General features: G+C 46.1%; 1 protein-coding gene across 7 annotated transcripts in view; it reads left to right on the top strand.

The window, feature by feature from the left end:
* The window catches only part of thsd7ba (thrombospondin, type I, domain containing 7Ba), a 1,512,301-nt gene that overhangs the window by 809,108 nt on the left and 676,177 nt on the right, over nucleotides 1–27,016 (top strand). For all 7 annotated transcript variants that reach the window (XM_070875389.1, XM_070875388.1, XM_070875385.1 and 4 more), the window contains one exon: nucleotides 22,531–22,722. In XM_070875389.1, the coding sequence (XP_070731490.1) occupies nucleotides 22,531–22,722 (192 nt within the window). The remainder of the gene's footprint in view (nucleotides 1–22,530; nucleotides 22,723–27,016) is intronic.

Raw genomic sequence — 27,016 nt, 5'->3', positions numbered from 1 at the left:
TTCCTCCCCCCCACCACCATCTTTCCTCCTCCCGCAATCTCTCCTCCCCCGACCATCTCTCCTCCCCCGACCATCTCTCCTCCCCCGACCATCTCTCCTCCCCCGACCATCTCTCCTCCCCCGACCATCTCTCCTCCCCCGACCATCTCTCCTCCCCCGACCATCTCTCCTCCCCCCGACCATCTCTCCTCCCCCGAACATCTCTCCTCCCCCGACCATCTCTCCTCCCCCGACCATCTCTCCTCCCCCGACCATCTCTCCTCTCCCGACCATCTCTCCTCCCCCGACCATCTCTCCTCCCCCGACCATCTCTCCTCCCCCGACCATCTCTCCTCCTCCCCACCATCTCTCCTCTCCCCCGCCATCTTTCCTCCCCCCCAACATCTCTTCCCCCTCAACATCTCTTCCCCCCCGCCATCTCTCTACCCCCACCCGCCATCTCTCCCCCGCAACCATCTCTCTCCCTCCCGCCATCTCTCTTCCCCCCCACCATCTCTTCCCCCCCACCATCTCTTCCCCCCCACCATCTCTCCCCCCACCATCTCCCCCCAACCATTTCTCTCCCTCCCGCCATCTCTCTTCCCCCCCACCATCTCTTCCCCCCCACCATCTCTTCCCCCCCACCATCTCTTCCCCCCCACCATCTCTTCCCCCCCACCATCTCTTCCCCCCCACCATCTCTTCCCCCCCACCATCTCTTCCCCCACCACCATCTCTTCCCCCTCCACCATCTCTCCCCCCCACCATCTCCCCCCCGCAACCATCTCTCTCCCTCCCGCCATCTCTCTTCCCCCCCACCATCTCTTACCCCCCACCATCTCTTCCCCCCCCACCATCTCTTTCCCCCCCCCCCACCATCTCTTCCCCCCCCCCACAATCTCTTACCCACCACCCCCCACCCCGCCACCATCTCTTCCTGATATATTCACAGAGCACAGCACACACAGCTTCTGAACATGGCAGGCAGCTCTCTCGGTAGCCTCCGGAAATCTGCCTGGTTCTGTTTATTATTAACCCTGCACTTGCAGTACACAATATGTCCACATCCACAGAGTGGAGCTACAAACATTACAAGCTTACAGACATTACACTTCCCCCTCACCATCTCTTCCCCCCGCCACCATCACTTACCCCCCGACCATCTCTTTCCCCCCCGCCATCTCTCTCCCCCTCGCCACCTCTGCCCCCGCCACCTCTCCCCCCGCACCATCTCTCTCCCCCCGCACCATCTCTCTTCCCCCCACCATCTCTTTCCCCCCGCCATCTCTCCCCCCCGTCATTTCTTTACCCCCCAACCATCTCTCTCCCCTCGCCATCTCTCTCCCCCCGCCATCTCTCTCCCCCCGCCATCTCTCTCCCCTCACCATCTCGCTCCCCCCCGCCATCTCTCTCCCCACGCCATCTCTCCCGCCCCGCCATCTCTTCCCCCTCTGCCATCTCTCCCCCCCCGCGACCATCTCTCTCCCCTCGCCATCTCTCTCCCCCCGCCATCTCTCTCCCCACGCCATCTCTCCCGCCCCCGCCATCTCTTCCCCCTCTGCCATCTCTCCCCCCCCCGCGACCATCTCTCTCCCCTCGCCATCTCTCTCCCCTCGCCATCTCTCTCCCCTTGCCATCTCTTCACCCCCGCCATCTCTCTCCCCTCGCCATCTCTCTCCCCCCGCCATCTTTCTCCCCTCGCCATCTCTCCCGCCCCCGCCATCTCTTCGCCCATTGCCATCTCTCCCCTCGCGACCATCTCTTCCCCCTCCGCCATCTCTCTCCTCCCGGCTATCTCTGTCCCCCTGGCCATCTCTCTCCCTCCGACCATCTCTCTCCACCCCCGCCATCTCTCTCCCCTCGCCATCTCTTCACCCCCGCCATCTCTCCTCCCCTCTTCCCCACAATCTCTTTCTCCCTTTTGCTCCATTCACTCCAGTTTCCAACTGCGGCCTTCTACCGCCGCCCATCTTGTCCAACAGCCGGCCAGCCCCTCAATCTGGCCAGTTGCGGGTGAGAAATGGAGAAAAACAAATTCCCTGTATTTCTGGCCCCTAAAGGTCCTCTCCCTGCTCCCTCTCGCTAAATAATGAGGCCTTTGTGTTTTAAACAATATCCTTTATGGCTGTTGGATTTAATGTACTACCTTAGCATAATGGCATCTCAAGGTAGGTTCCTATTGACATGGAGACACTGGCTGACAATTTGCCTCCCAATGTATTGGTTATTATTACTCCAGGACATAGTCGACGTATTTACTGAGGCATACGAAAGCAAGGGCTTTACGCTAAACATCAGTAAGACAAAGGTCCTCCACCAGACTGTGCTCGCTGCACAGCACTGCCCCCCAGTCATCAAGATCTATGGCGTGGTCTTGGACAATGTGGACCACTTCCCTTATCTCGGGAGCCTCTTATCAACAAGAGCAGGCATTGACGACGAGATCCAACACCGCCTCCATTGCTCCAGTGCAGCCTTCGGCCGCCTGAGGAAAAGTGTTTGAAGACCAGGCCCTCAAAACTGCCACCAAGCTCATGGTCTACAGGGCTGTAGTAATAGCCGCCCTCCTGTATGTCTCAGAAACATAGACCATGTACAGTAGACACCTCAAGTCACTGGAGAAATACCACCAACGATGTTTCCGCAAGATCCTACAAATCCCCTGGGAGGACAGACGCACCAACGTTAGCGTCCTTGACCAGGCCAACATCCCAGCATTGAAGCACTGACCACGCTTGATCAACTCCACTGGGCAGGCCACATAGTTCATGTGCCAGACACGAGACTCCGAAAGCAAGGGCTCTACTCGGAACTCCTTCACGGCAAACGAGCCAAAGGTGCGTAGCGGAGACGTTACAAGGACACCTTCAAAGCCTCCCGAATAAAGTGCAACATCCCCACTGACACCTGAGAGTCCCTGGCCAAAGACCACCCTAAGTGGGAGGAAGTGCATCCGGGAGGGCGCTGAGCACCTCGAGTCTTGTCGTCGAGAGCATGCAGAAATGAAGCGCAGGCAGCGGAAAGAACGTGCGGCAAACCAGTCCCACCCACCCCTTCCCTCAACAACTATCTGTCCCACCTGTGACAGAGACTGTGGTTCTCGTATTGGACTGTACAGCCACTTAAGAACTCATGTTGAGAGTGGAAGCAAGTCTTCCCCGATTTTGAGGGACTGCCAATGATGATGATGATATTATTTCATATCTAATTTGATCATTAGTTACATTTTTTGTGCAATAGGTCTGTAGTTTGCAAATTGCTTTACTGAATCCAGGAATAGAATGATGTCAGCCAATACGTGTCCTAAGGCAATCTCCCTTAGTAATGAAGCAGGATACTTTTATTATAGAATTTACAGCCTTTATATAGAGTGCACTAATTATTCCTGGTGCCTGTTGTTGCGAGAAGAATTTGTTAAAGCTGCAAGATCCATGTATTCGCTGGATCCCTAATTCTTCATGATTATCCAACATGCCAGATTAAGTTCATTTAATTTGACAAGAAACAACCCATCTGTAGAACAATGAGATATAGTGCTTTCACATTGAGTGTGGTTTCAGGAGATATTGTGACAAGATTACTTCCACATGGGGTGACACAATGGATGATATTCTTGTAACATCTACTCTTGGAACAGCCCTCCACCCCAGCCCTAAAATCCTGTGTCCGTGTGTGTGCTCTTCAGTGTACTGACTCTGGTCTACTGTGCACCCCACTTCACTTCCGCTCCACTGATAATAGCAGAGTCTACTGCTATCCCAACAGGCCCAACTCTTTGGAATTTCCTCCCACAGCTCTGACATCCTGCTACTTCTTTCCTCAGATAGAGGAGGTAGAGGTACGTGGGGTACACACATTCACCATGAATTGTCCCCCGATAATGCTGAATGTTGAACTAAATGGATTCCCGGTGTCAATGGAGCTGGACATGGGTGCAAGTCAGTCCATCATGGGCAAAAAGACTTTCAAAAGGTTGTGGTGCAACAAGGCCTCAAGGCCAGTCTTAACTCCAATTCACACGAAACTAAGAACTTACACGAAAGAACTGATTCTTGTAATCAGCAGTGCTACCGTAAAGGTCTCCTACGATGGAGTGGTGCACAAGCTACCACTCTGGGTGGTACCGGGCGATGGTCCCACGCTGCTCGGCAGGAGCTGGCTGGGAAAGATACGCTGGAACTGGGATGACATCCGAGCGCTATCGCCCGCTGACGACACTTCGTGTGCCCAATTCTTAAACAAATTTCCTTCGCTGTTCGAACCAAGCATCGGGAAATTCCAAGGAGCAAAAGTGCAGATCCACCCAATTCCGGGAGCGCGACCCATCCATCACAAGGCGAGAGCAGTACCGTACATGATGAGAGAAAGGGTAGAGATCGAGCTAGACCGGCTACAAAGAAAGGGCATCATCTCACCAATCGAGTTCAGCGAGTGGGCCAGTCCTATTGTCCCAGTCCTCAAGGGAGACGGCACCGTCAGAATCTGTGGCAATTACAAAGTAACTATCAATCGTTTCTCCCTGCAGGACCAATACCCATACCAAAAGCCGACGACCTCTTTGCAACGCTGACGGGAGGAAAGACGTTCACGAAACTGGATCTGACTTCAGCCTACATGACTCAGGAACTGGAGGAATCATCGAAGGCCCTCACCTGCATCAACACGCACAAAGGTCTTTTTGTTTATAACAGATGTCCGTTTGGAGTCCGATCAGCGGCGGCGATATTCCAGAGAAACATGGAAAGTTTACTGAAGTCGGTCCCGCACACCGTGGTTTTGCAGGACGACATCTTGGTCACAGATCGGAACACAGTCGAGCACCTGCAGAACCTGGAGGAGGTTCTTAGTCGATTCAACCGCGTGGGGCTCAGGTTAAAATGCTCAAAGTGCGTTTTTCTGGCACCTGAAGTGGAGTTCCTGGGGAGGAGGATTGCGGCGGACGGCATCAGGCCCACCAACGCAAAGGCAGAGACAATCGAGAACGCACCGAGGCCACAGAACGTTACGGAGCTGCAGTCGTTTCTGGGACTTTTGAACTACTTTGGTAACTTCTTACCGGGTCTCAGCACACTGCTAGTACCACTGCATATCTTACTACGAAAAGGGGGCGAATGGGTTTGGGGCAAAAGCCAAGAAAATGCCTTTGTAAAAGCGAGAAAATTATTATGGTCAAACAAATTGCTTGTGTTGTATGATCCATGTAAGCATTTGGTACTAGCGTGTGATGCGTCATCATATGGAGTCGGGTGTGTATTGCAACAAGCTAATGATTTTGCAACCGGTTGCTATGCATCCAGGAGTCTGTCTAAGGCTGAGAGAGCCTACAGCATGATTGAAAAAGAAGCGTTAGCGTGTGTCTAAGGGGGTAAAGAAAATGCATCAATACCTGTTTGGGCTAAAATTCGAATTGGAAACTGACCATAAGCCACTTATATCTCTGTTTTCCGAGAGTAAAGGGATAAATACCAATGTATCGGCCCACATCCAGAGATGGGCACTCACGTTGTCCGCATACAACTGCGCCATCCGCCACAGGCCAGGCACAGAAAACTGCACCGATGCTCTCAAAAGGCTGCCATTGCCCACCACGGGGGTGAAAATGGTGCAGCCCGCAGATCTATCCATGGTTATGGAAGCATTTGAGAGTGAGCAATCAACCGTCACTGCCCAGCAGATCAAAACCTGGACAAGCAAAGACCCCTTATTATCTCTAGTCAAAAGCTGTGTGCTTCACGGGAGCTGGTCCAGTGTCCCAGTGGAAATGCAGGAAGAGATAAAGCCATTCCAGTGGTGCAAAAATGAAATGTCTATACAGGCAGAGACTGCCTTCTGTGGGGCAATTGAGTAATTGTCCCCAAGAAGGGCAGAGACACCTTCATCAGTGACCTCCACAGTACCCACCGAGGCATCGTAATGATGAAAGCGATAGCCAGATCCCACGTGTGGTGGCCCGGTATCGATGCAGACAGAGTCCTGTGTTCACAGATGTAATACATGCTCGCAGTTAAGCAATGTACCCAGGGAGGCGCCACTAAGTTTATGGTCTTGGCCCTCCAAACCGTGGTCTAGACTACACGTCGACTATGCAGGCCCGTTCTTGGGTAAAATGTTCTTTGCGGTTGTAGACGCGTACTCCAAGTGGATTGAATGTGAGATAATGTTGGCTAGCACGTCCGCTGCCACTGCTGAAAGTCTGTGGGCCATGTTTGCCACTCACGGCTTACCCGATGTTCTGGTGAGTGACAATGGGTCATGCTTTACCAGTGCTGAGTTCAAAGAATTCATGACCCGTAACGGGATTAAACATGTCACATCTGCCCCCGTTTAAACCAGCGTCCAGTGGTTCGGCAGAGAGAGCAGTGCAAACCATCAAGCAAGGCTTGAAGAGGGTAACTGAAAGCTCACTGCGCACTCGCCTATCCCGAGTCCTGCTTAGCTACCGCACGAGACCACACTCACTCATTGGGATCCCATCTGCTGAACTGCTCATGAAAAGAGCACTTAACACAAGGCTCTCGTTGGTTCACCCTGATCTACATGAACAGGTAGAGAGTAGGCGGCTTCAACAAAGTGCATACCATGATTGCGCAAATGTGTCACGCAAGATTGAAATCAATAATCCTATATTTGTATTAAATTATGGACAAGGTCCCAAGTGGCTTCCCGGCACTGTTGTGGCCAAAGAGGGGAGCAGGGTGTTTCGGGTCAAACTTTCAAATGGATTCATTCACCCGAAACAATTGGACCAAATCAATCTCAGATTCACGGACTTCCCTGAGCAACCCACCTTGGACCCTATTTTTTGTGATCCTCCAACACACCCATCAGTGGCAACCGACACCACGGTTGACCACAAAGCAGAACCCATCATCCACAGCAGCCCTGCAGGGCCCAACACACCAGGCAGCCCAGCAAGGCCAGCTGCACAGCAGCCCAGCGAGGGCCCAACAAATGATTCAACAACACCAGCTTTCACACCGAGACAATCAACCAGGGCAAGAAGGGCCGCAGATCGACTCACATTGTAAATAGTTACACTATTGACTTTGTGGGGGAATGTTGTTATTTTTGTGAACTTGTATTTACTCTGTACAACTCCAGCGGGCTCTTTCCCCGGAGTCCCAAGGGATCCCATAATCTGGAGACCTGCAATAAAAGACTAAGGTCGCACTTTACTTTGAGCTCACAGTGTTCAGTCTGACTCTTTCTCCATACACTACACTTACTTAATGACTTGGAATGTTATTATTTGCTAACTGAATTTCTATAACAGAATACTTATTGATTACAGATATCCTTTTAAGAGTGATAGTCCTCAAAATTCATAATTTATTCCATTATTTAATTAGGATCTTGTAATGGATTTTAAACCCTGCAGCAGAACAATTTTACTCAAACATTTAAGACACTTCAGCATGAGCCTTGATTATCATTAAAAGTATTCTGCATTTTAATCAAGACCTGGCTGAAATCCAATTGAAGTCTGTTGCCTGGAATGAATAAAGACATTCGATACAGAAATGATGAATGAATATTTTTTTTCCCATCTTGCAGGTTCCAGTTTCTGAATTAGCTGATTATTCTCTTAGAAATAGTTTCCCATCTTCCAAATCCACCATTAAGTTGGTTGGAGGGCAAAACACAGCAGACCTTAGCTCTTTGCTTACTCTGTATCCCTTGCAGCTTTCATAAATCTTTCGGTTCTTAGATCCAGATGCATCATTTTTTCCTAGTTTCAACAGGCAGACCCTGGCAGGAGCTAATTGCGAAGATGACCCTTGCTTAGGAACCAGACCCATAGCGGGTTCCCTGATTAATTAATAAATAACATTTTGTTTATATACTTCATTGTTTACAGGATTTAAATTTACCCGCATAGACAGAAAACACAGTGCCAATAGAAATATAGAAACATAGAAAATAGGTGCAGGAACCCTTTGAGCCTGCACCACCATTCAATATGATCATGGCTTATCATGCATTTTAGTACCCCATTCCTGCTTTCTCTCCATACCCCTTGATCCCTTTAGCCGCGAGGGCCACATCTAACTCCCTTTTGAATATAATCTAATGAACTGGCCCCAACAACTTTCTGTGGTAGAGAATTCCACATGCCCACAACTCTCGGAGTGAAGATGTTTCTCCTCATCTCGGTCTTAAATGGCTTACCTCTTATCCTTAGACTGTGATCCCTGGTTCTGGACTTCCCCAACATCGGGAACATTCTTCTTGCATCCAACCTGTCCAATCCCATCAGAATCTTATATGTTTCTATGAGATCCCCGCTCATTGTTCTAAATTCCATTGAATACAAGCCCAGTCGATCCAGTCTTTCTTCAAATGTCGGTCCTGTCATCCTGGGAAAGAGTCTGGTGAACCTTCGCTGCACTCCCTCAATTGCAAGAATGTCCTTCCTCAGATTAGGAGACCACAACTGTACACAATATTCAAGGTGTGGCCTTAACAAGGCGCTGTACAACTGTAGTAAGATCTCCCTGCTCCTATACTCGAATCCTCTCGCTATGAAAACCAACATGTAATTTGCTTTCCTTAATGCCTGCTGCACCTGTATGCCAACCTTCAATGACTGATGCACCATGATACCTAGGTCTCATTGCACCTCCCCCTTTACCATTCAGATAATAACCAGCCCTCCTGTTTTTACCACCAAAGTGGATAACCTCACATTTATCCACATTATACCACATCTGCCATGTATTTGCCCACTCACCTAACCTGTCCAAATCACCCTGCAGCTTCTTAGCATCCTCCTCACAGCTCACACTACCACCCAGCTTAGTGTCATCTGCAAACTTGGAGACATTACTTTCAATTCCTTCGTCTAAATCATTAATGTATATTGTAAATAGCTGGGGTCCCAGCACCGAACCTTGCGGTACTCCACTAGTCACTGCCTGCCATTCTGAAAAGGACCCATTTAGTCCTACTCTCTGCTTCCTGTCTGCCAACCAGTAACGTCAGTACATTACCCCCAATACCATGTGCTTTAATTTTGCACACTAATCTCGAGTGGGACCTTGTCAAAAGCCTTTTGAAAGTCTAAATACACCATATCCGCTGGCTCCCCCGTGTCCACTCTACTAGTTACATCCTCAAAAAACTCGAGAAGATTTGTCAAGTATGATTTCCCTTTCATAAATCCATGCTGACTTGGACCGATCCTGTCATTGCTTTCCAAATGCGCTGCTATTACATCTCTAATAATTGATTCCAACATTTTTCCCACCACCGATGCCAGGCTGACCGGTCTATAATTCCCTGTTTTCTCTCTCCCTCCTTTTTTAAAAAGTGGGGTTACATTAGCCACCCTCCAGTCCATAAGAACTGATCCATAGTCTATAGAATGTTGGAAAATGACCACCAATGCATCCACTATTTCTTGGGCCACTTCCTTAAGTACTCTGGGATGCAGACTATCAGGCCCTGGGGATTTATCGGCCTTCAATCCCAGAAATTTCCCTAACACTTTGCTGACTAATAAGGATTTCCTTTAGTTCCTCCTTCTCGCTAGACCCTTGTTCCCCTAGTATTACGAAAGGTTATTTGTGTCTTCCTTAGTGAAGCCAGAACCAAAGTATTTGTTTAATTGGCCTGCCATTTCTTTGTTCCCCATTATGCCTTCACCTGATTCTGACTGTAAGCGACCTACATTTGTCTTCACCAATCTTTTTCTCTTCACGTAGAAGCTTTTGCAGTAAGTTCTTATGTTCCCTGCAAGCTTACTCTCATATTCTATTTTCCCCCTCCTAATTAAACCCGTTGTCCTCCTCTGCTGAATTCTACATTTCTCCCAGTCCTCAGATTTGCTGCTTTTTTTTTGGCCAATTTGTATACCTTTTCCTTGGATTTAACACTATCTTTAATTTCCCTTGTAAGCCACGATTGAGCCACCCTCCCCGTTTTATTTTTACGCCAGACAGGGATGTACAATTGTTGAAGTTCATCCATGTGATCTTTAAATGTCTGCCATTGCCTAGCCACCGTCAACCCTTTAAGTATCATTTGCCAGTCTATCCTAGCCAATTCACGTCTCATACCGTTGAAGTTACCTTTCTTTAATTTCAGGACTCTAGTCTCTGTATTACTCTCCATCTTAATGAAGAATTCTACCATATTATGGTCACTCTTCCATATTATGATCAAACTTCAAGTTGCTTATTTCTTTGGATATCTTGTAAGACATTCTGTCGGTGGAGTTTGGTAATCTTGGGCCAGGAATGATGCTGTAGTTCAAAATGTCGGTCAGAGGCCGTCATATCAAGGCTATGTTCCAACTGCAGGGACATATGAAAACTACCTTCACCAGTGAGACCAGTTGAGTAACTCACTAGCAAAGAATTATAGTCAGCCTGATCCAATATACTCTGGGGGAGAAATTCGGTCGTGGCTCTGTTGCGGTGTTGATCCAGACGTCCTTTTAGCGCCTTGAAAAAGTTTGCGCCCTCCGCCCAGAAATTCATCAGAATCGGTTGAAGAGCTGACAGGGGCGCAAAATCAGCCGTTGCACACCAGAGTTGGTGGGGCGGCGGGGAGTGAGGGCGAAAACAAAAGTTTGGTCAGTAAATTTTGTGGACCCATTGTGCATGAGCCGAACTCCGATTCAGATCCCGGAAAAATCCAAGTCTTAAAAGTAAGTTAGCACATGAGCAGCTCCAGCTGCACAGTTTCTTCAGAGCACAAAAATGGAGGAACAAGGAGGACGCCAGCTATCTTTCCAAGAAGGCCACTGCCTCGCGTTTTGAGGAGGCTGTAGAGGGAGGTGGCACAGCACGTTGCAACCCGGATGGCAGAATGCAGGTGTCACAATAAATTCAATGACCTTACTAGGATCGTCAGGGTGAGTACCCTTTCCATTCACCCTGCAATGCATTCAATTGAACCTCACTGTCTCACACAATGTAAAGACTTTGTAGTGCCTACAGCTTCCCTATGTCTACCAGGCCATGCTCCTCCTTGCTGAAGCTAGCCTGAGACCTCTGTATCACCACATTCAACCTGCCCATTCAAGTGTCTTTCACCTTCTCGCTCCTTACTCAGCTTGAGGCCACCGAGCAACATCTTTCAACTCTTCATTTATGGTCACACGCCTAAGCCTCATCCTTACTGGTAGTTGCTTGTGCCCCAGACCCACCGTTCACACATCCACCGTGTGATACCATGCAGGATGAAATGCAGATATGCACCTTCCTCATATTACTTACAAGTACCCTACTGCCGACACATATGACACACCAGCACCTACACAGCCACTAACAACTTTTTGTTTTTGTCATTGCACATCAAACTCGTGCACAATATGCGCGAGCTGCATCACAGGGGCGGAGGTGAGCCCTGCCTCCAGGACCTCATCGAGGTGGAGGAGCGAGTGTGTACCCTCATGGCGCTGCAGTGGAGGGCGGAGAGGCAGAGTCCCTGCTCGACAGTGACGGCATGTGAATAAGCCGGGCGTATTGTGTTAGTCTCCTTAGCCTTGAGGCCACATGCCTTGCAACATGTTGCAACCAAAATAATGATGCCCCCCTACTTCTTGCCTTCCTGTCCCCTCCCCAGTTGATAACCGCACTTCTGTTGCTTTGTGCTTACGGATGATGAGCCAGAGAGCCGCAGCCTGCCCGTGAGTTGATGCCTACAGACGATGGGGATGATGAGGGGGAGGTGGAAAATAGTGTGCCAGCACAGCGTGACACATCCTCATTGGGAGCGAGTGGGGAGACCACCTCGGGGGAAGAGGCCAAATTCCCGAGATTGCATGAAGCTGAGGCTCCTCGCTCCAGTGGCTTGCAGCAATGCCTAGTGTGGGGGGAAAGTTGGGGGCCAGCTTTTCGGAGGGTAAGTCGGCCCATGAGTCCTGCTCACAGACAGGCAGATGAGCACCTGAACTTAGAGGCTATGTCCCGGGAGTCAATGCAGATGCACCGTAAGTTCATGGGTGCATTGCTGAGGATCCCGCAAAGCATGGATGCACTTGTTGCGAGTGTGGTGGAGGCCACTTCAACCTTTGCATTTGTGTCTCAGGAGCCCATTGAGCCCATCCTTGGTAGATACCAATGGATGATGGATGCTGCAAGTGACCATGGGGTCCCAGACATGATGACGCGGGCCATGGCTAACATGGCAGTCGCCATTGAACAGTAGGGTGAGACCATGCTACACCTGCATTCTGCCATGTTGCCAGTGCATGGTGGGATCAATGCGCTATGTGCTCTGATGCAGAATCAAATTGATGCCACGCAAGCACTGACTACTTCCATCATGTCTGGGTCCCCAACAGTCCAATGGGGAGGTAATGGTGCTGAAGTAGGCCAGCAATCTGTGCTCCAACAGATTTCTCTGGATGCTGAGCTCTGCCTGGGGGAGTGGCAGCCAGTCCTCTCAGGAGGACATCATTCCGGCTCCAACCACTGCCATGCACCCCAGCCATCCAAGTGTGTTGCTGCCCATTCTCAGGTGGTGCTGTCAGCAGCCAGGCCTTCCAATCCAGAGCTGGTCCAGGGCATCGTGCTAGGCCATCTGCCCTGCCTCCCTCAGACACATAGCAGCCCTCAAGCGGCCTTGCTGCAGGCACTGAGGACCCATTGAGGAGGAGCAGTAGGCAAGAGAGGGAGGTGAGGCAGAGGGGTGGGAAATGCCAGCAGAAGACCCACTGAATAAATGTGTCCCCATGGGACCTATGTACATATATTAGGAAGTTTCTGCATTTGTTGTGTTATTTGAAGGGGCAGGTGCCCCATTTATTGGGGGATGTGGGGTTTTTGGGGTTGTTTGAGGCATGTTTGCCAAATAATATGTTTGTTGAACCATTTCCTTCAGCTTGTTCAGTGTTTGGCTGTTCAGTTGTGACGGAGAAGTGGCATTATCGTGGCACAATGTGCAGTCATTATTAGCTGCATCCCTCAGCTCCCTCCATTTAAGCAAGCTGCTGCTTTATGAGCTGTCACCAAAGAATCATGGCACCACCAACATTGGCACGCTGCCTTCTCCGTGGCTGCTGCTGGTCCTCGTCATCTTGTTGGACATTTGGGGCATCGCCAGGCTCCTGTTCCTCTTCCTCCTCCTCCCTCTTCTCCTCTTCCTCCTGAGGTGGACCTGCAATCCCCACTGACAAGGCCTGGGCCTTCATGATGGCCAAGTTGCGCAGCATGCGACACACCACAATGAATAGTGAGGCCTGGTGAAGGGAATATTGAAGGCTGCCTCCAGAGTGGTCCAGGCATCGGAATCGCTGCTGCACCAGCCCTAATGTCTGCTCTATGATGTTGCGGGTGGTGGCATAACTCTCATTGTAGCTTTCCTCCAGCTCTGAGGTGGGGTGGTAGAGGGCGGGTCATTAGCCAGGCCGTACCTCTTGTCCCCAAGCAGCCAGCCTCGGCCTTCCCATGATGGTTGAAACAGTCGAGGCACAGTGCTCTCCCGCAGAATAAATGCATTATGCGCACTTTCAGGATAGCGAGCATTGATTGCGAGGATGCACTGCGTGTGGTCGCACACCAGCTGCACATTTACGGAGTGGTATCCCTTTCTGTTTCTGAATATCTCTGCATTCTGGAGTGGTGCGCGCACGGCCATGTGCATGCAGTCAATTGCTTCTTGCACCCTTGGGAAGCCCGCTATCCTGGCAAATCCTCATGCACGTTCCATCTTTTTCTCCCTGATCCTCTGGCAAATAATGAAGTCCATTCTGCATGTGTAGAGTGCTTGTGTGATGGCACAGATGAAGTGATGTGAATATGTCCCCTGATGCAGCCTGGAAGGAGCCTGAGGCATAAAAGGTTAGTGATACCGTGACCTTCACTGCAATGGGCAGCACAGTCCTGGTGCCGATGTGAGGCTGCCGGTCTACCTGCAGAGATGGCATACCTCTGAAATGACCTCTGACACACTGCTCCTCAGTCAGGTCCAGGTATGAGCGCTACTGCCGGCCAAGCTGTGGTGGGTATAGCCTCCTGCCCCGATGTCTAGGGGCTCTTCTCCGTCGGCCGCCGACATGGCCAACAGCCTTTCTCTGTTGACGCCGCCTTACTAGAGCATGTACCATGCAACGCTGGCGGCATAGTTATGCACCCATCAAAGTTTAGCAAATTACTTTTTCTAACGCTGAACTGTTGTGTGTCTGCCGCTGCAATCTCGGGGACTCACGCACCGTTCTCTGTGTAAACTTTGCACTGACTGTGGCCTCCGAGGGAAGCGCTTCCTCATCCCTTTACGTAGCCACCAGTTAATGACTCTGCAAGCCTGTACTGACTGTTTTTCCAGACGTTGTTATTGGCAGGCACTCAATGAGGCGCACGCACTGAATTTAGTGACCGAGGCGCAAGCGTGCTTGTTGCACCAGGATTACGTGATTATCACTGTGGTCGTCAGCAGCCAGGCACTAATGGTTTGCACCCCAGTGATTAATTTTCCATCGGGGTGCTAAAAGCTGCACTCCCGGTCGTAAAGCTCTAACGCTCGCATTAACGCCCCCTCTGGCCGCTAACTGAGGCTATAGACAACTGAAAATCCAGCCCTCAGTGTTTGTAGTGATAACTTCCCTTCTGCAACTCGCCACGAACAGAAGTTCAAATCTTTCATCATGCACAGTAATCTTCACTTACGTGTTCCAGTTGGTAGAGAATGGCAAGCCTAACTGGAAAATGTCACCTTATTCTTCATACTAATGCATTTTTAACATCTGTAATTGCTTTACTTGCAGTTTAAATTACAGCAGCTTGTCTGACCTCTCAATGAATAATCTTCCCTGTAATTCCAGCAACACTCTACTCTCACCACTTGTCATTCTGTATTTTAAGCTCTTTTTAATATTGCTTCTCCGCTGTAAACTATGTGTAATTCCTCTTCTTCTGAATTGAATTCTGTTTTATTTCTCTTGAACCGTGAATGGAAGGTTATCTACTCTGTCGCTCCTTCTGTTGCTGGTACTTTATTTTTCTTCCACAGTTTTGTTATTCTTTTAACTTGGACTGTGTGGTACTGGGTTACAGATGCTACGATATGGTTTTATGCCCATGGTTCCTGATGTAGCGAGTTTCTGTTTGCAGCTACACTAACAGGGAGAGTTGCAGAGAGGAGGAAGGGTCCATCAGCACTTGATGTGAAGGGAAATCAGTGAAAATTATTTCAGGCCATTCTCTCACTCCCCAGCAACTAGTTTAAGAACAATGGTCTGGATTTTCCAATAGGTATTTGGAAAGTGTTAAAATAGTTCTGCTTGGAAAATCTAGGCTCTTATTCCCAAAGAGTTAGGAGTCAGCTGCTTGAATAAAGTGCAGTAATGTCTGAGGGAATACTAAGACTACATTTATACTGCTATGGAATTTAAATAAATCATTGTGAAATTATAAACATTACACCAGTGACTACACTCCAAAAGTACTTCATTGGCTGTAAGCGCTTGATTGTGACAGGCACTGCATAAATGCAAGTCTTTCTTTAGTCTTTTTATAAAGGGGCACTGCTTTCATGAAACTTGTTTGGGGAGCAAGAAGAGCCATTTAAAAAAGGAGGCAGACAAAAAGCAGGAAACTGTAGACCAGTTAGCCCATCGGTGGTTGGGAAAATGTTGGAGTCCATTATTAAAGAAGCAGTAGCAGGACATTTGGAAAAGCATAATTCGGTCAGGCAGAGTCAGCATGGATTTATGAAGGGGAAGTCATGTTTGACAAATTTGCTGGAATTCTTTGAGGATGTAACAAACAGGTTTGATAAAGGGGAACCAGTGGATGTAGTGTATTTGGACTTCCAAAAGGCATTTGACAAGGTGCCACATAAAATGTTACTGCACAAGATAAAAGTTCACGGGGTTGGGGGTTATATATTAGCATGGATAGAGGATTGGCTAACTAACAGAAAACAGAGAGTTGGGATAAATGGTTCATTCTCGAGTTGGCAATCAGTAACTAGTGGGGTGCCGCAGGGATCAGTGCTGTGTCCTCAACTATTTACAATCTATATTAATGACTTGGAAGAAGGGACTGAGTGTAACGTAGCCAAGTTTGCTGATAATACAAAGATGGGAGGAAAAGCAATGTGTGAGGAGGTAACCAAAAATCTGCAGACTAAGTGAGTGGGCAAAAATTTGGCAGATGGAGTATAATGTTGGAAAGTGTGAGGTCATGCACTTTGGCAGAAACAAAATCAAAGAGCAAGTTATTATTTAAATGGAGAAAGATTGCAAAGTGTTGCAGTACAGCGGGACCTGGAGATACTTGTGCATGAAACTCAAAAGGTTAGTATGCAGGTGCAGCAAGTGATCAGGAAGGCCAATGGAATCTTGGCCTTTATTGTAAAGGGGATGGATAGAGTATAAAACAGGGCAGTCTTGCTACAGTTGCACTGGGTATTGGTGAGGCCACACTTGGAATACTGCGTGCAATTTTGGTTTCCATATTTACGAAAGGATATACTTGCTTTGGAGGCAGTTCAGAGAAGGTTCACGAGGTTGATTCCGAAGATGATGGGGTTGACTTATGAGGAAAGGTTGAGTAGGTTGGGCCTCTACTCATTGGAATTCAGAAGAATGAGAGGTGATCTTATCGAAACGTATAAGATTATGAGGGGGCTTGACAAGGTGGATGCAGAGAGGATGTTTCCACTGTTGAGGGAGACTAGAATTAGAGGGCATGATCTTAGAATAAGGGGCCGCCCATTTAAAACTGAGATGAGGAGGAATTTCTTCTCTCAGAGAGTTGTAAATCTGTGGAATTCACTGCCTCAGAGAGCTGTGGAAGCTGGATCATTGTTTAAATTTAAGACAGAGATGGACAGATAAGGGAATAATGGGTTATGGGGAGCAGGCAGGGAAGTGGACCTGGGTCCATGATTGGATCAGCCATGATCATATTAAATGGTGGAGCTGGCTCGAGGGGCCGTATGGCCTACTCCTGCTCCTATTTCTTATGTTCTTATGTGACTTCAAACCTTCCAATTCGCCCTTCATTCTGAATCGTCACCTGAATATTTTAACAAACAAACTTCATTCACTGAAATCTTTTCTATGAAAGATATTAAATGAAAGGTTCTAAAATAGACCCAACATTTCTGGCAAATTTGGTTGTATCTTATTCACTCTGCCAGAGTCACCCCCTCTTGCCCCACCCCCCCAGCCTGAGCCTGTCGGAAACTCCATTTCTGCGGATGGTGTTGTGGTTGTTCATGCAGAAGGAAATTACCTGGAGACTGTCTGCTGCCGTGAACAATAGGACCTAATGGTTTGTGTTATTGTACCCTCCCGACTCTGCTAATGGAGCTAATAGACCCTTCAGGAAAAGAACCACTCCCCTTTTGTCCCAGAGAGTAAATTGCAGCAGTTTTTGTTATGTTCAGAATAACTCCACAAGACTGTGTGCTGTAAGCTCAAACTGATGTGACCTTAGTCTCTTTAATCAAACTCCAGAATGAAGAATCAGCATGGCAGACAACCTTTTTTGCTTTCTTGCACGAGGTGTGTAGGTGACCCTTGGGTCTCCAACAGATGCTCCCCCTGGTGGCAAGTCTTACACTATTATAAGGTTTACATGCATAACAGTTTTCTCCTGGCTGTTGCTGTTTTGTCTTAAGCTTGGTCTTCATGCAGGCAGGAATTCCTGATTAATAGAGAAACTAAGAATCCCCACTCGCAGCACAGAATCTGGTCCTGGAACGGGTACGTGGTACTGAAGCTACTTATCATCCTATGTTCCAAAGGTAAATGTCAGAAAACCCACAGGCCCCAACAGAAGTCAAGCTGAACAGCGACAAGTTGTCTCACAGAAGGAACCTATGGTTACTGCTCGCAACAACTAAGGAAAAGGCTGAAATTGACAATATGCAGCAATGTAGCATCAATATCAATAAAAAATAAAATCAATTCAGAAGGTTTTTGGCCCTTTTCTGCAATCAACTCATGTGTCCTCCCTCCATGCTGCCACATTCTGCACTAAGGGCCCCCTTCAGTCCTCCCGCTGTGGATACTGCTGCTGCAGTCCTCACTCAGCAGTTGGGACAGAGCAAGTATCTTCATGCTGAGTGGAACCTTTTAGAATAATATTTTCCCTCAAGCCAATCAGGAGCATGCTAAGATTTTGGAGGGAGAACTGAGTAACCACTCGGTGGGAGAAAGGTCTTACTTAAAATCTAGAATGTCACACTGCAGGGTTCTGACTCAGTTTAACCACTGGCCCAGCTCCACCTCTTAAAGCCTTGGAATTTCGGCTTCAAACAGCTGATTTGGCACTGTAGAGAATAAAAGATGGATGGGGGTAATTTTGACTTTGCATGAGAGTGTAAAATATGCGATATCAATTCAACTGCCCATTATACATCTCTCCTGATAATCATGTGGCTGAGACAATGTCACCCGTTATACACTATCACCCAAAGGCAAAATGACTCACGATGTGTATGCAAACAATTACCTGTAATTTGCGGTTAGCGGCGAAGTAAAGGCGTCCGATGTTGACCTCGAAGAAATCGTCCCACAAAGATCTCGCAATCTCTGTGTCGAGAAGTTTGGCTTTTTCAACGTTCAATTGAGATCAGTGTAGTGTAGTGGGAATTCCATAGCGCTAGCTGCTGTGATGTCAACCAACTGTCTAAGCAGCCAATCACAATGCAGAATTCTCACAGACTGGGAACCAGGAAGAAGCTCCTTTTATTCTGACTTTTTAAAAATATTAGTTATAGAGACCAAAATAAAGATTTGGGGCTCTCACATGGGGAAAAGGTAAACCTGAAATAAGGATGAACAAACTTTTGAAAAATATAATTTTATTTTAAAATTTCTTAAAAATTATAATTTTCATCATTCGGGAGAAATATGACACTCCACAAAATTAAAATGAGTGTTTAAGGGTTATAACATTTCTTTTAAGCAGGCAATACGCTGTTAAACCCCGGTTACATCTAATCCCACAAGGTCTAACTTTTAATAGGGTATTTAACAGCGATATTACTGCGGAAAAGCGCAAGTTTTCATCAGTGATTGACAGCTGGGGGCGGGGACACTGTGTCGGAGCAGTGAATGACTGACGTAACTTCAGGATTTCTGCGTTAGGATGCGCATGCACTAAATCCTGAAGTTGCGGTCAATTTTAAAATGTGAATAACAGCAAATACAATTTCTACCCACCGCAAGTTCTGGGCCAAAGCTGCCTCATGTATTTAGGTTTTATTCTAGTTTAATCAATATGTAGTTGTGAGCCTGGAATTTCCAACTGGGCATTATTTTCACACCAGCAGTCAAAAAATCCAGATTGTGATATCTATTCATTCCAATTAGGTACAGTGAGGGATTTGTATTTGTGTTGCACTGTTAAGAAATTGAAATCCAAACTGAATTCAAAGGTTTGAAAACTTGTCCAGCAAAATCTGAATTCTCCAGGCTGGAATCCTGCCACTAGACTGTTTAGCAGTAGATCCATTTGCTTATATACCAATTTTATGAAATCAATGGGATAAAAAGTAGGAAGCACCTCAGGGATAAGACTGCCAACGGCAACCGATGAAATAAATGGCAAATAGCATAATTTATACTGTTCTTACTTTATATTGATATAAGCGATTAGGTATCACAGTGCACTTCCTTTCCACCTTTTTCTGTAAAATATTTAAGTAATATTGGTAGCTTGGCTTGGTTGAAAGCACTCTTGCCTTTGGATCGAAAGCTAGTGGGTTCAAACTCCACAGCAGAGCTTCAGTGCCGAAAATTCCAGGTCAGCACTGCGGGATTGTTGCATTGACAGAAGCGCTGTGCTTCAAATGAGATGTTAATTATTATAGGCAGTCCCTCGAAGTGAGGATGACTCGCTTCCACGCCAAAAAGGAATGAGTTTACTGGTGTTTCAATGAAAGACCTAATATTCCAGATCCCAAACTACATCTTGAAGGGTGGAAGATACCTGTGCACGGATTTTTTTACAGCCACACCAGCCACCACATGGGCTTGACAGAGGTAGGTCTTGATCCAGTGGCAAGGATTACCCAAGGCTAACTGGAGACCAGCTCTGCTGCACGGACCTAGTGCACACACATATCGCAGTGTGGGCTGGCCCGTGATGCCCCTGGGCCCTCACCTCTTCCGAGCCCCAAACTCACGCCTCTCCTGGGCCCCGATCACTTCCCTCTACAATATTAAACCCTCACCTCTTCTGAACCACAAACTCACGCCTCACCTGGGCCCTGATCACTTCCCTCTATAATGTTAAACTGAGGTCATGTCTACACTGTTCAAGTGGATGTTAATGATCCCAACACACTTCTTGAAGTAGTAGACATTACTCCAAAGTATCTGAGCCAACATTCCTCCCTCAAAAACAGATTAACTGATCATTCATCTTCTTGCTATTTGTGAGATGTTGCTGGTGCTGTGCTTGTGTACATAACAGTCAGTGTACTCCAAGAAGTAAATGATGAGGTATTATGTCAATGACATTTAATGTCCTTTTTAATCCTAGGCATGGATTCTTTTTGAAACTGGTTGCTGTTTGATAATTAAACTATTGCTGTAATAACAGTCATATTATGCACAACAGCCAATATTATTAAACATTTGCTACAGTATTTATTACTCTTGTATATCTGCCTGTTATCCCAAGGGGGTTGAAATTCAAAAGTGAGGAAGTGATGTTTCTGTTGTACAGATCACATTTGGAGTGCTATGTTTAACTTTGGACACTGAACCTCAGGAAAAATATATTGACCTTGGAAGGGGTGTGGCAGAGCGTCAATTGAATGATACCAGGGCTTAAAGGGTTAAATTATGAGGACAAGTTGCATAAAGTTGTGTTGTATTCCTTTGAGTTCGGAAGATTAAGCGGTGATCTAATCGAGATATTTAAAATGATAAAGGGGGTCGATAAAGTGAAATGATTTCCTCTGGTGGTAGAATCCAGAACAGGAGAGCTTAGTCATAAAATTAGAGCTGCGCCAATTAGGAGTGAAAGCAGGAAGCACCTTTTTACACAAAAGGTAGTGGAAATTGGGAAAATTCTCCCCATAAAGACAGAGGATACAAGGTCAGTTGTGATTTTAAAGACCGAGATCGACAATTTTTTGTGAGCTAAGGGCATCAATGGATATGAAACAAACATGGGTAAATGCAGATCAGCCATGATCTAACTGAATGGCAGAACAGACTCGAGAGGTAGAAGTACCTACTGTTCCTATGGCCGCGATTTCGTTACCGAGGTGAGCCCAGTGCGGACAAGGTAGATGGCGGACTGCAACCCTGCTACTGGCTCCATCCTGCTCTGTTGATGGGGCTTGTTAAGCCCTCCCCTCCGAGGTTCCCAGCCATTTAAAAGGAAGCGGGTTTATTGACGTCATTTGATGCGTCATCAGCCGATTTATTGAAAGGGACCATGGCCATATTCATTTTGACAGTTGTACTGTCAGTGTTCTGCAGCATTGAAGTGCTGCAAACACTGACAAGCACTGCACAAAGGTGCAGGGCTGCACCCAGGCTCTCCCATGACTCGCTCCACATCCCTTCATGTAAAGTTTCTGTTGATGTGTTGCCAAACATTGAAATCTTTATTTTTAACACTTTGCCTTCTTGGACAGATTTGTGTGCACCTTTGGAAGTGGCTTATTAAGTTGTAGTGAATGGTGAGACATAACGGGACCCCTCCCCCCCCCCCCCCCCCCACCCTCCCGCAATGGTGATGAGTGTGAAAGGAATGGCTTGGGCATTGCAGGGATGCTGGTGTGGGGTGGTGCCAACCTGGCGCAGCATGTGGCAGCCAGGGTGTACAGCATCAAGTGAAGTAAATCTGTCCGTGGTGAGGCCATCCCTGGCCTCGAGGGCAGCAATGTGGTCGGGTGCTGATGCCCTTTGTCCTGTGCAGCATCAGGTGACTGTGGAGCAGGTTGTTCATGCTGGTGTGAATGTTGAAATTGGGGCTGATCGTGGTGAGATTTTTTCAAGAGCACCGATGCTGCTGGAATAGATGGCAGCTGAAGTTGAGATGACAGAAGTGATCTGTCAATGGTGAGAGAGGTTGCTCCAAGGAGGTGACAGTAGATAGAGAGTTTACTCCAAACACTTCCAACCTGCATAAAACTGAAAAGTGTATTCCAAATCCTAAAGGCTCCAACTTCTAAGATTTGAAAGTGAACAGCTGTGAAATGGTAGCTTTTATACCACTTTTGCAGCTGTCACCTAGTCAGAGGAATGGAGAGTCATTGAAAACCTGACCTACTTACCTGACGTGCTCTCTGAGTGCCACGAAACTCATCAAAAAGCTGTAAAAATTGTAAGTACATGGTAACATTATGTTTAAGTACCTTTTAAGTAGCCCTTAACTATGTCGATTGGCTCGCCCGTCGCTTGGTGTTAGGTCTGTAAAGCACAGTCTCCCGGGACTGGGAAACTGACCTTTAGGTGGGATCCTGACCCGCTGTCGATCTTTTATATTTTGACAGCGGACCTGCCTCCAAACCCACCCTCTGAACGCCGATAAAATTCTGGCCTATGTTTCTATGCCAAACTAACCAAAATATGAAGGGTGAGCAGCATCATGTTAATTTAAAGGTTTTCCTTTTTGTGTTTTGCAGGTGAGGTAACATTAGATGAGCTGTGTGGAGAGTCCTATCTTCCCAGTCATGTTGTGTGCGAGGTGCCCTGTCCTACTGACTGTGTTCTCAGTGAATGGTCTGAGTGGTCAGTTTGCTCACGTTCATGTTCCAGCAAAAACGCAGAGGGCAGGCAAAGCAGAACCAGATCCATTATAGCATTAGGTGGAGAAGGTAAGAGTGTCTGTGTTCGGATCATTAGCAACTTTGTAGGAGTGCATTGCACCCCGTTATAATTATGGCATTGATGGTGCATTGTTACCCTCCTGTGGAAGACAGTAAAATCTGTAATTGTGGTAATAACATTAAAATCACCTAAGCTGCTGTTAATGATAGCAGCAAATATAATGGTTACCAGTGACTACAACACTATTTATGAAGCATTTAAGTGATTTTCAAATAGGAAACCTCTATCTGAAGATAATACTGTTTAAATAACAATGCTCTGTAGAACATTGAAAGAATTTAGACAGATTTCGGCAGTAAATGTCACCATGTCACCACTTTCTGTAGTGCAAATGGACTGCACGTATTCTTTCAGGAGTTTATTGTGAACATGAAATGCCTGAATATATTACTTTCTTCATAATGAATAACATTATGTGTTGTAAGCTAATACTGTGATAGCATGTACCAGTTAAATTCTGATATCCACAATCTGATAAACTTGAAAATTGTGGTCAACAATGTGTTTAACATTGAACATAGATTAACCAATATGTGACAAGTGCTTACATTTTTCTAATGATCCTCAGGTAAAAGAGCATCTCAAAGTGCTTTAAAAGGCAGGGAAGTAAACACTAATCAGAGGAAAAAACACATCTCAAATTGCAGCAATCAACTGTAATCTGGCCATCCCATATTAGTTCAGTTCCTATGTCAGTCTCCTATGTACAAACATACATAGAATGTATTAATATTTATCTGTGATCATTTTTCTATTTTTTAAAATGTATTTGTTCATGGGATGTGGGCGTTGCTGGCAAGGCCAGCATTAATTGCCCATCCGTAATTGCCCTTGTGGTGGTGGTGAGCTACCTTAAACCACTGCAGCCCTTGTGGTGAAGTTACTCCCTCAGTGCTGGCTTTGTCGCAGCGGTTTGGTACAACTGAGTGGCTTGCTAGGCCATTTCAGAGGGCAGTTCAGAGTCAACCACATTGCTGTGGGTTTGGAGTCACATATAGGCCAGGATAGGTAAGGATAGCAGGCTTCCCTCCCTAAAGAACAAGATGTTTTTTCTATGGTGAGATGTGTAATCAATGGATAGTTATGTAACTGTTTTGTCCATTTCCCCTCGCTTTTTGTTTGAATGTTCTGTACTGGAGGTAGGCTTTATGGATACTTCATGGCATGGCTTCAGCTTTAATTCTGTCTTATTCAGCATTTCCAGTTCGTCCATAACCTGTATCACTGATCCCTGTAACTATAAAATGTTATAAAACAGTTGGGTTGGAACAAATTACAACCAAGGGCCTCAGCTGAAATTATAAACCATCATAACAAAGATCACCTGAACCTACAATTCCATCACAGCCCTCAGCTCTCTCGAACCCGACCATTGTTTGATATAGTGGTTGTGCTATTTTTGTACTTGCAAGTAATTACAATACAGTAACACCTGGTATGGCTCTGGAGCCTGCCATTGTCTGCAATTATCTGCAGTGTCAGTCTTTTGAAGACCACTGTAGTTGTTATGTTACAAGGGATTATATGATTAAAAAAACTTGGGGCACAATTATGCCACAGGACAGGAAGGGGATAATAACACGGGAAAAGGTATTCCTGTAGTACATTACTGGAAAATGATAGGCTGAATTATGATGTATTATGAATTCAGTCCATAAATTGAGGATTTTTATATTTAAGCGTTTGCTTGGATGAAGAATCCTGTACAATAATTAAGTCGGAATGAACATCTAAAAGTGATGGTACATGTATTGGGTTTAGAAATAAAATATTTTATGGCTGAGAAGAATAATTCTTCCTAGTTGTTTCTGCCTAAGATTCAAATAACATACTGATAAATGAGAGAAATAACAAAATTAAACTCAGTCCCCTGCAATGGTTCAGCTGGTTAAGACAGTTAGTAGCTAAGCCATACAGCCCGCAACAGCCCCATGCTCTGTCCTCAGTCTGTTGTGTTCATTGATCCCAGCCAGGGTGTTATAGGAGCCTCCGCACCCTGCGATTGGGGAAGAGAGAAATCGTCCAGGCTTTTCTTGCGCATGATGATATCCAATTGATGAAAGTGAATATCGGGGAGGGACAAATGTAGCTGTGGATGTTGATTGGATAACTGCCATGGTTTTCTTAACTGTAGCTTGTAAACAGAAAGCTGTTCATTTTTGCAGGTTTTGAACAAGCAAAAATAAATGAATCTAAAACACTAGCTCATAATCTTTCACACATGCAGACCACTTATAATTTGAACCAGCACAATTTAACATTCTGCTGGGCTGGCATTTACATGGTTATATTTTCCTTTTGCCACTGGGAAGAGAATGCAGCAGATTTTCTGCTGGCACCACCCACAGTACATCATCCATCACCCCAAAACGTTGCTTTTTTTCTTGGAGACAAAATACCAGCCACTGTTTTCCCACTTGGTCTGACATATTTTTGTCAGAGAACAATTGTTCTGACTGCATGAGTGGTTTTCTTACAGTGAGGCACCCTAATCCAATAAGTCTTTTGAGTGTGCGGGTGTTGTTATCTTGCTATCCTAGCAGACTGCTTAGCACAATATAATGTTTTCAAAAACAGCTAGCAAGAGTTCCTTGCAGTAATAATACTGCATTTTAAAGATTTGTTTGTGCCTGGTTATTCATCAAAATGAAGGACAATAGTTGGGCTGAAGCATTTTTTACCTTGTAGCAGCAATGTGTTCCAGACTCATTTCTGAATCTATGTCATACCCACTGACAACAAAAAGAGGTCATTGTACTGGTTGAAATGCTTTATTAAGTTTATTTCGCAAGTATGAAAAACTCATATGCCCGAATTTTGCTGTAATAATAATGGCGAGGCTATCAGTGATCGCCATTGTTACAGGGTAGGTCTGACAGCAACTTGTGGCGTCCGCGGAAAACTGGAAGTTGCTGCCAGAGATACCCAGCTCTTCTGTAGGGTACGCTGTTGCAGTCCTCACTGATAGGCTCTGTATTGAAATGGTTGCAACAGCATGAACTTGGGTTAAAACAGAAAATGCTGGAAATCTCAGCAGGTCAGGCAGCATCTGTGGAGAGGAAGCAGAGTTAACATTTCGGGTCAATGACCCTTCACACATCCTCATCGACCCGAAACATTAACTCTGCTTCCTCTCCACAGATGCTGCCTGACCTGCTGAGAATTCCAGCATTTTCTGTTTTTTATTCCAGATTCCAGCATCCACAGTGTTTTGCTTATGAACTTGGGTTATTGCTCATTAGTTCCACAGTATAAATAGCTGAAAAAGTTAGGGCAAGTGTGTTCAGGAGTAAGTGGAAAAGGAAACAACAACTTTTTTTTAGCTCCTTTACTGTAATAAACATCCCAAAATGCTTCACAGATGAAAAAATAGTTGCCCTACTCATGGTAGAAAAAGAGTTACAGGATGGCCAATGTCATCAATAAATATGTAGGCTTCAAAGAGGTTTATTAAAGGAGGCGAAAGAGGCGACAAGACAATCTACGGAATGCTGTGAAAATATAAAGCTTTTCTTATTTTGATTTATGTTTCAAAATCTATCTTTTTTCACAGTTAAACAGTAATGGATGTATAACTGATGTTTCAACAGAGTAATAAGTGATCATTATTGATGAACATCCTCTCTGGCCCTGAAAAATTAATTTTAGAAGTGTGGAACCGCAATCCCGCAAAAGAAAATTCATGTTGGAGATTTTAAAAAGTTAAAATAAAAGTAGATATATTTTTAGACTTTCTGTCTGTCTCTTTTTTCTCTCTCCCTTAATCCCATCTGTATTTCCCAATCTTTATTTTGCTTTCTGTACTCTATTTAATTCTAATTTGTATTTCCTGTTTTATACTTCTTGATTTGGACTCTGTGTATCTCAGTGCGGTTTCTCAATTTCTTGTCTTCACGATTTCTTGTCCTGCTCATAGATGCCACAGATCCCCTGTAGAGGGCACCGCACTGAAACAGACATCGGATTAGGCAGAATCGAGGCTGAGAGCCCTGTAAAAGCTCTCTGGGCAGAGGTGAACGGCGAGCACCGTTCCTTTGCCACTAAGACCAAAATCCAGGGAAATGTTTACAAGCAGTACAGGACAAGTAAATTACAAAGTCTTTCAGTGACCAAAATAAAACTAATAACATACCATTACCAATAAAACGTTCTGTCAGTTATACATCCATTACTGTTTAACTGCGAAAAAAGATAGATTTTGAAACATAAATCAAAATAAGAAAAGCTTTATAGTTTCACGGCATTCCCAAGACTGTCTTGTCAACAATTTTTCCTCCTTTA

Source organism: Pristiophorus japonicus, chromosome 3 (assembly GCF_044704955.1).
Source record: "Pristiophorus japonicus isolate sPriJap1 chromosome 3, sPriJap1.hap1, whole genome shotgun sequence".
Classification (NCBI taxonomy): domain Eukaryota; kingdom Metazoa; phylum Chordata; class Chondrichthyes; family Pristiophoridae; genus Pristiophorus; species Pristiophorus japonicus.
This window is presented reverse-complemented; position numbering and strand designations above follow the sequence as displayed.